We start from the raw sequence: 10,006 nt of genomic DNA on the forward strand, positions 1-10,006 counted from the left end.
ATATTTTTGGACCTTTCATATCCCACAAGTTTCCTGGATCATAATATAATAATAAAATGTGTGTGTGTCAGCAAGGGAAACTGCAGCAGCAGATGGACCTGCAGAAGACTCATATCTTCAGACTGACACAGGGGCTGCAGGATGCGCTGGACCAGACCGACCTGCTCAAGACGGAGAGAACCGACCTCGAGTACCAGCTGGAGAACATCCAGGTGTCCACACACACACACACACACATGTGAATGTCAAACACCTCAAGATACTTAAAGGGATACTTCACTTTAAAATGAAAATGCTGTCATCCTTTACTCACCCTCAAGTTGTTTTAAACCTGTATGAATTTCTTTGTTCAGCTGAACACAAGGGAAGATATTTTGAAGAATGTCAGTAACCAAACAGTTAACTGGAGCCATTGACTTACATAGTAGGAAAAAAAAATACTATGTAAGTCAATGGCTCCAGTTAACTGTTTGGTTACTGACATTCTTCAAAATATCTTCCCTTGTGTTCAGCTGAAGAAAAAAAATCATACAAGTTTAAACAACTTGAGGGTGAGTAAAGGAGGACAGCATTTTCATTTTAAAGTGAACTAGCCCTTTAATGTCACAATGTATCCCAGTATCATAAAGGAATGCTGCTCAAATTCTGTAATAATGTTACTGTTTAACTTTAATAAGAGGACACGTAATGAAATGACCCTTGAGTGTCACCAAACACAACTGTGTTCATCTTCATCTTCATGTTCTTTCTCCACGTCTCCTCAGGCCGTCTACTCTCACGAGAAGGTGAAAATGGAGGGAACCATCTCTCAGCAGACCAAACTCATCGACTTCCTGCAGGCCAAGATGGACCAACCCACCAAGAAGAAGAAGGTAAGAGAGACAGGAAGACAACATGCGATCGTGATTCAGTTTTTTTTGCGTATTATTGTTTGGGTTTGAATGGTCAGAATATGTAAAAATGCACGGTCTGGCGAGTGTTCAGGTAAACACAGATCTGTCTTTAGTGAACGATTAAAGCTGAGGTAATTACAGGTCCTTCTCAAAAAATTAGCATATTGTGATAGTTTATTATTTTCCATAATGTAATGATAAAAATTAAACTTTCATATATTTTAGATTCATTGCACACCAACTGAAATATTTCAGGTCTTTTATTGTTTTAATACTGATGATTTTGGCACACAGCTCATGAAAACCCCAAATTCCTATCTCAAAAAATTAGCATATTTCACCTGACCAATAAAAGAAAAGTGTTTTTAATACAAAAAGAGTCAACCTTCAAGTAATGATGTTCAGTTCTGCACTCAACACTTGGTGGGGAATGCTTTAGCAGGAATGACTGCTTCAGTGCGGCGTGGCATGGAGGCGATCAGCCTGTGGCTCTGCTGAGGTGTTCTGGAGGCGATCAGCCTGTGGCACTGCTGAGGTGTTCTGGAGGCCCAGGATGCTTCGATAGCGGCCTTAAGCTCATCCAGAGTGTCGGGTCTCGCGTCTCTCAACTTTCTCTTCACAATATCCCACATATTCTCTACGGGGTTCAGGTCAGGAGAGTTGAGCACAGTGATACCATGGTCAGTAAACCATTTACCAGTGGTTTTGGCACTGTGAGCAGGTGCCAGGTCGTGCTGAAAAACCAAATCTTCATCTCCATAAAGCTTTTCAGCAGATGGAAGCATGAAGTGCTCCAAAATCTCCTGATAGCGAGCTGCATTGACCCTGCCCTTGATAAAACACAGTGGACCAACAGCAGCAGCTGACATGGCACCCCAGACCATCACTGACTGTGGGGACTTGACACTGGACTTCAGGCATTTGGGCATTTCCTTCTCCCCAGTCTTCCTCCAGACTCTGGCACCTTGATTTCCCAATGACATGCAAAATTCGCTTTCATCCGAAAAAAGTAGTTTGGACCACTGAGCAACAGTCCAGTGCTGCTTCTCTGTAGCCCAAAGTGTCTTGAGCTGGGGAATGCGGCACCTGTAGCCCATTTCCTGCTCACGCCTGTGCACGGCGGCTCTGGATGTTTCTCCTCCAGACTCAGTCCACTGCTTCCGCAGGTCCCCCAAGGTCTGGAGTCGGTCCTTCTCCACAATCTTCCTCAGGGTCCGCTCACCTCTTCTCGTTTTTTGCCACACTTTTTCTTTCCCACTGAGGTGCCTTGATACAGCACTCTGGGAACAGCCTATTCGTTCAGAAATGTCTTTCTGTGTCTTCCCCTCTCGCTTGAGGGTGTCAATGATGGCCTTCTGGACAGCAGTCAGGTCGGCAGTCTTACCCATGATTGCGGTTTTGAGTAATGAACCAGGCTGGGAGTTTTTAAAAGCCTCAGGAATCTTTTGCAGGTGTTTAGAGTTCATTAGTTGATTCAGATGATTAGGTTAATAGCTCGTTTAGAGAACCGCTTCATGATATGCTCATTTTTTAAGACATGAGATTTTGGGTTTTCATGAGCTGTGTGCCAAAATCATCAGTATTAAAACAGATATTTCTGTTTTTTGTATATATATTTCAGGTGGTGTGCAATGAATCTAAAATATATGAAAGTTTCATTTTTATCATTACATTATGGAAAATAATGAACCTTATCACAATATGATAATTTTTTGAGAAGGACCTGTAGATCCATTCAGATCTTAAGGTGGACTAATATTCTGTGTGATTTATGTGAATCAAACAACAATGAAAAATAGAAGAAAAAAAACATGCTTGACTAAACAACTAAAATATATTTATTAAGAATCAGTGTATAGTTAAATTATAGAGTGAAGACTAAGCAGTTTTATATTTGATTTTATTTATTTCTTAACTTGCTTCTGTTAAATAGACCTGAAAAATAAAGCACTGTTTTCGTCATATTGTTTGTCATTTGCATTTTTTTGCTTATTTTTTAAAACACAGATACAATTATAAATCTATATTATAATTATAAAATTACATTTAAAAAATATTAAATTACTCGCATCATGAAATAGGATTTTGGTCACCCCAACCTGTTCAGAAATGAAAGGTTAGTGAATGATAACAGGATTGATAATGTGATCTCTGTAAGGATGTTATTATAGCAATAAGAGAAGTGTGGTCAAAAACCAGGGAAGGAACATGCTGGCCAAGTGAGTTTTTAGTAAAAAAAAATAAAAACAATGAATAATTTATGTTGTCATATTATTCAATTACTTTTACTGGGGTTTATTTGACCGCGGTATCGATTTAGTATCGAGGTATTTTAGTCTGGTATCGTATCAAAGTCATAATTTTGGTGTTGTGACAACACTAATATATACCTTATTTATGCATTTAATGCAGAATAATTGCGTGCCTTAGAACATTGATCAGCCAATCAGAGTCGAGCATTCAGCAGCCCCGTAGCATAAAGATTAATAATGCTGGATATCGGTCATAATGTGAAGATGATTGTCATGTGCTCTGTGTGTTGACTTGCTCAGTTGGGGACACTTAAATTATGTTCTAAGTTATTCAACTAAATATGCAAACAAAATTAATTATTTATGTCTTATTTAATTCTATAAGCTATAATACTGATCTGCCAACATTGTCTCTCTATGATAAATTAAAATAAGCTGATAACATCACTGTTTACTCCAGAACGACTGTACAGCTGAATCTAATTCTGCTGCAGTATTGTCCTGTTTAACACTGAAGCTGCTCTGACACAATCGGCATTGTAAAAGTGCGATATAAATAAAGTTGATTGATTTTAGGGTATATTCGGGCGTCGGCGTGAGGAAGTGGGCGTCACTGCTAACGGTGCCACAGCTATGTCGTCTCAGCCCGCTATGCCTCTCCAATACAGCGACATGAAAGCAGCTCTGGAGAAAGAGAGATCGCGCTGCTCTGAGCTGGAGGAGGCGTTGCAGAAGATGAGGATCGAGCTGCGCTCATTACGAGAAGAGGGTGAGACGTTCAGATCATCAGGTTATGACAATGCAATGTTGAATGTGTGTAATCGAAATGGACCGAAAATTACCTATCAAATACTACAGGTTGTATTTTAAAACAGACTGAATATTTTGGAAGTGAAATCTGAAACTCTCACTATTATATCCGTCTTACATACACTATATTGCCAAAAGTATTGTGATCACAGAGTTCAGGTGTTCAGTCTCTTCATGGCTCAACTGTTAGTGGGAGCCATTGGGAACAACAGCAACTAAGTGTTAAATCATAGAGCGGGGTCAGTGCATGCTGAGGGTCACAGTGCGCAGAAGTCTCCAACTTTCTGCAGAGTCAACAGCTCCAGACCTCCAGACTTCTTTGGCCTTCAGATGAGCTCAAGAACAGCGGAGAGAGCTTCATGGAATGGGTTTCCATGGCCAAGCAGCTCATCCAAGCCTTACATCACCAAGAGCAATGCAAAGCGTGGGATGCAGTGGAGTAAAGCAGCCGCCACTGGACTCTAGAGCAGAGAGACGTGTTCTCTGAGCGACCAATCACGCTTCAGTCTGACAATCCCATGGACGAGTCTGGGTTTGGCCGTCGCCAGGAGAACGGGACTTGCCTGACCACGTGTTAAGTTTGGTGGAGGGGGGATTATGGGGTGGGGTTGTTTTTCCGGGGTTGGCCCCTTAGTTCCAGTGAAAGGAATTCTTAATGCTTCACCAAGACATTTTGGACAATTTCACGCTCCTGATTTTGTGGGATCAGTTTGTGGACGGCCCCTTCCTGTCCCAGCATGACTGCGCTCCAGTGCACAAAGCGTCGCTCCATAAAGACATGGATGAGGAGTTTGGTGTGGAGGAACTGGACTGGCCTGCACAGAGTCCTGAGCTCAACCCGATAGAACAGCTTTGGGATGAATTAGAGCGGAGACTGAGAGCCAGGCCTTCTCGTCCAACATCAGTGCCTGACCTCACAAATGAGCTTCTAGAAGAATGGGCAAAAATCCCCATAAACACACTCCTAAACCTTGAGGAAAGCCTTCCCAGAAGAGCTGGAGCTGTTAGAGAGGGTGGGCCGACTCCAGATTAAACCCCTACGGATTAACAATGGGATGGTAATGTGCATGGAAAGGCAGGCGTCACAAAACTTCTGCCAATATAGTGTATTTCCTTCAGAAGATGTAAATGTGGTTTGATGTTGAGGATTTTCTCTGTCTCTCTCAGCGGCTCATTTTAAAGCACAGGAACACGTGGCTCCGTCCACGCCGGCGTCGGCCCGTCAGCAGATCCTAATGTCGGCCATTGTGAAGTCTCCGGAGCGACAGCCCAATCCCAGCAGCCTTCTGAACCCGTCCAGCTCGGCCCGTCGCAAAGAGAGCTCCACGCCGGAGGGTCAGTACAGTCCCTCTAATGCAGTGATGACGGGAAAATACTGACAGAAGAAAGCCTTTGGTTTCAGACTGTAGTAGAGATTCTTTCCTCACGGTTCAAAATGACCCAAAATTTTTTTATTAAAGGGGTGGTTACATGTGATTTGACTTTTGTAACTTTAGTTAGTGTGTAATGTCGCTGCTTGAGCATAAACAGTCTCTGCAAAGTTACAGCGCTGAAAGTTCACTGCAAACGGAGATATTGTCTTTTAAAGTTACGGCAGTTTATTGCCTACAAAAATGGCCGCTTTGGACTACAACGAGCTTCTTCCTGGGTTGGTGACATCATAAACCCTCGCTAGTCTCCGCAGATGTGACTTCTGTCCGTAATGGGAAGGGGCGTGGCCTTAACCTGTGCTTCAGCCAATAAAAATACAGGAAACTACATTTGGCCATCTGACCAATCTAAGACCATTGCGTTTTTCAGAGGGAGGGGCTTCATAGAAGCAGGAAGCAGACGAGCCGTTCAAAGGACAGACAGCGGTGTGGAATAAAGGGACAATAGAAGAAAAATACAGCGTTAAAAAAAAATAAGTATGAAGACGTGTTATACTGCGCCCCATAAACACAACCTAGAAAAAAAACACAGAACCACCGCTTTAAGCAATGCTCTTCTTATTTAGTGTTTTTGTTCTTGTTTTCAGTCCAAATATCTAAAAACTCTTAAAGGGTTAGTTCACCCAAAAATGTAATGTCTGTCATTAACTCCTCTCCCTAATGCCGCTCCACACCCGTAAGACCTCCGTTCATCTTCACACACAGTTTAAGATATTTTATATTTAGTCTGAGAGCGTATGCAAGTGTATGCACACTATACTGTCCATGTCCAGAAAGGGAATAAAAACATCATCACAGTAGTCCATATGAGACATCAGTGGGTTAATTAGAGTCTCTTGAAGCATCCAAAATACATTTAGGCCCAAAAATAACAAAAACTACGACTTTATTCAGCTTTGGCTTTATTCAAACGGTTATGAATCAGTGAATTGATTCATGATTCCGATTGGCGATCCGAATCATGAATCAATTCGCTGATTGATAACCGTTTGAATCTTTATTTGAGGATTGAACACAAACCCACTGGTTGATTCGTCAGATTATTCAGAACACAACAGAATAAAGCACATCACTCCTGTTTCAACAGATCCGAACTTGTGAGTGTGTGTGGGCTTGTTTTTGTGACATATGAGGACACAAATGTGTATAATGCCATGGGTATGACACAGGTATTACAGGAGAGGGTGAAATATGAGGACATTACCCATGGCCCCACTTTACAAAAGGCTTATAAATCACACAGGAGGAGTTTTTATGAGAAAGTAAAAATGCAGAATGTGTCCTGTGATGGGTAGGTTTAGGGGCAGTGTGTGTGTGTGTGTGTGTGTGTGTGTGTGTGTGTGTGTGTGTGTGTGTGTGTGTGTGTGTGTGTGTGTGTGTGTGTGTGTGTCATATGAGGACACAAATGTGTATAATGCCATGGGTATGACACAGGTATTACAGGAGAGGGTGAAATATGAGGACATTACCCATGGCCCCACTTTACAAAAGGCTTATAAATCACACAGGAGGAGTTTTTATGAGAAAGTAAAAATGCAGAATGTTTCCTGTGATGGGTAGGTTTAGGGGCAGTGTGTGTGTGTGTGTGTGTGTGTGTGTGTGTGTGTGTGTGTGTGTGTGTGTGTGTGTGTGTGTGTGTGTGTGTGTGTGTGATGGGTAGGTTAAGGGGCTGTGTGTGATGGGTAGGTTTAGGGGCTGTGTGTGTGTGTGTGATGGGTAGGTTAAGGGGCAGTGTAAGGGGATAGAAAATACGGTTTGTACAGTATAAAAACCATTACGCCTATGGAATATCCCCATATGTCACAAAAACAAACGTATGTGTGTGTATGAGAGTGCATTTGTGTGTGTGTGTGTGTGTGCAGGAGATCAGTGTCACAGATGAATGCAGCTCACGTCGTCTCTAGATCAGTAGTTCTGTGTCTCTTCATGTTTCTGTTCTGTCCTTCACTCTTGCTTTCTTTCTGCTGTTTCTCTTCTGCTCTTTCAGAGAAGAGGAGGGTGACGTTTGAAAGTAAGTGTTTGTCTCTCTCTCTCTCTCTCTCTCTCTCCCTCCATCTCCACTTCTGTCGCTCATCATCATGTGCTGTCGCTTTGAGATCATCAGATGCATGTAGTTTAGGGTTATGGGAATGAGACGCCACTGAAAACACAAACACACTCCAGGAACTGCATAGCAACACCTTGGCAACCTCCCACAACACTGTAGCATCATGAATTTTACACAGGCAGATGTTAAAGTGGTTTTAATTGCAGTTTGAGCTAATTATTTTATTTAGTTAGTCATTAGAGGTGTGTGATGTATATTGTCTAGAATCAGGGCTCGACGTTAAGCATGTTCATGTGCTTGTCCGGAAAAAAATTAGATTTTTTTAATTTGATTTTTCGTGTTATAAATATGATTTATTCTGAAGCAGTATTCTCACTAGTGTTCAGTCAGCTTTTTTAAAAAAAAATCTGCATATTTGTGATATTTTTACCTTTTATAAAGGACATTTTTTCCTCTAATCTTATTAAATATAGGCTATTCTTTAGGTTTCATATTATATTCTTAAATTTGATATTTACATTAAATTAGAATAAGACACTATAGGGCTGTTAGCAATCTAATTAAATAATTTACACTGAAAAATGACAACTGCATTAAATAATGTTATGAGATTTGTATTTTTGAATAAATGTTGGAAAGTATGTTTAAACATAAAACTAAACCTCCAGTAGGGGGCAGCAGGTGACTCTTAATGAGTGAGTCATTGAGTCGATTCATCCAAACGATTCATTCAAGATTGAGGCAGTCGTTTACGAACAGGTCATTAAATCTTTGATTCAAACGCTGAATGATTCAGTAACACACACTGTTGCTGTGAGACGCGTTATGATCTATTTTCGCTGCTGAAACTGAACAAAAACAGTCAATATTGCATCTAAAATGTAAGTGACTTAATGTTAATGAATTGTTTATGGAGCTGTCATATGAAATCCGTGTCATTTTCAGTCGAGATGGTATTCAGGAAAACACACTCTTGGTTGTGTGCTGTTGTTTAACTGTATCATATGTTGTAAATATAAAAACTGCACATGTTGAATGTTTAGCTCAGTTTCTCAGTGTGAGCGGCGCTCATGTGTTGAGATTTCTCCTCGAGAGGCAGCGGAGCGTCAACAGTGCCACCCTCAGTTCATTATATATTATTATCCACTATCGATCGCCACTTACACTAATGAGTGCACAATCATTCCTGCATTTTGGTGATTCGCTAGTTATTTTTTGTTATTGGCGTTTTAAGCCGCTTGTCCGGTCGGGCCAGTACAATTCTCTTTCACTTCCCCTTCAAAAAATCCACTAGACAAGCGTTAATGTTAGGAGAGTCAAATGCTTCGTTCCTGAATTAATGAATTGGTTGAGTGAATGATTCAATGACTCACTCATTAAGAGTCTAATGCTTCATTCCTGAATGAATCAGCCGTTTGAATGAATCAGTTGAAACTGTGACTCACTCATTAACAGTGACTTGCTGTCACACTCCGCAAAATGTCATCTTATCATTATAGATAAAATCTTTAAATACATAAAAATGTTTTTATAAATATCGCACACCCCTACGTTTAACAACTTTCTTATGTTTGATTTGTGCAGTTCTCACACACACACTCATTCTCTGTTACTGTCTTGTTTTGCAGTATAAACATGCTTTGATCTGAGATGCCAAGCGCCGTTATATGCAGTATATATTGAGTTTCTGCTTTACATCGTTCTTTTATTTATGAGCCTGATGCGCACGGACCTGCATGTGACGCCTTCACTCTTCTTGTTTTGCTCAGATACTCATCACTAACTAACTTTCGTTGTGTGTGTGTGTGTGTAGAGTATGGCCGGCGTGTAAAGGAACGAATGCACCACAACATCCCTCATCGCTTCACGGTGGGGCTGAACATGAGGGCGGCGAAATGTGCCGTGTGTCTGGATACGGTTCACTTCGGCCGACAAGCTGCTACGTGCCTGGGTATAAACACTCTCTCACACACACTCGCTCTCTCACACACTCACTCACACACACACTCTCTCACTCGCACACTCATTCACACACAGTCAGTCTCTCGCTTACACATACACACACACTCCCTCTTTCACACACACACTCATTTACTCACACACACTCACTCATGCACACACACACTCTTTCTTCACACACACACAAACACACACACACACTCTTTCTCTCACTCACTCTCTCACACACACACACACACACACACACACACACAAACTCTTCTCACACTCACTCTCTCACTCACTCACACACACACACACACACTCTTTCTCTCACTCACTCACACTCTTTTTCTCACTCACTCACTCACACACACACACACACACACACACTCTTTCTCACACTTACACACACACACACACACACTCTTTCTCACTCAGACTCACACACACACACTCACTCACTCACTCTCTTACTCACTCTCTCACTCACTCACACACTCTCTCTCACACACACACACACACCCACTCTTTCTCACTCAGACTCACTCACACACACACACTCACTCACTCACTCTCTTACTCACTCTCTCACTCACTCAAACACTCTCTCTCACACACACACACACACACTCA

General features: G+C 41.6%; 1 protein-coding gene across 7 annotated transcripts in view; it reads left to right on the forward strand.

The window, feature by feature from the left end:
• Positions 1 to 10,006, forward strand: part of cita (citron rho-interacting serine/threonine kinase a) — a 196,765-nt gene that overhangs the window by 136,479 nt on the left and 50,280 nt on the right. For 5 of the 7 annotated variants that reach the window (XM_067439785.1, XM_067439788.1, XM_067439787.1 and 2 more), the window contains 6 exons: positions 72 to 212; positions 765 to 872; positions 3,722 to 3,914; positions 5,123 to 5,290; positions 7,373 to 7,396; positions 9,246 to 9,383. In XM_067439785.1, the coding sequence (XP_067295886.1) occupies positions 72 to 212; positions 765 to 872; positions 3,722 to 3,914; positions 5,123 to 5,290; positions 7,373 to 7,396; positions 9,246 to 9,383 (772 nt within the window). The remainder of the gene's footprint in view (positions 1 to 71; positions 213 to 764; positions 873 to 3,721; positions 3,915 to 5,122; positions 5,291 to 7,372; positions 7,397 to 9,245; positions 9,384 to 10,006) is intronic. The other 2 variants (XM_067439786.1, XM_067439789.1) reach the window with 1 other exon arrangement.

The sequence above is a fragment of the Pseudorasbora parva genome, chromosome 3, assembly GCF_024679245.1.
Source record: "Pseudorasbora parva isolate DD20220531a chromosome 3, ASM2467924v1, whole genome shotgun sequence".
NCBI lineage: Eukaryota > Metazoa > Chordata > Actinopteri > Cypriniformes > Gobionidae > Pseudorasbora > Pseudorasbora parva.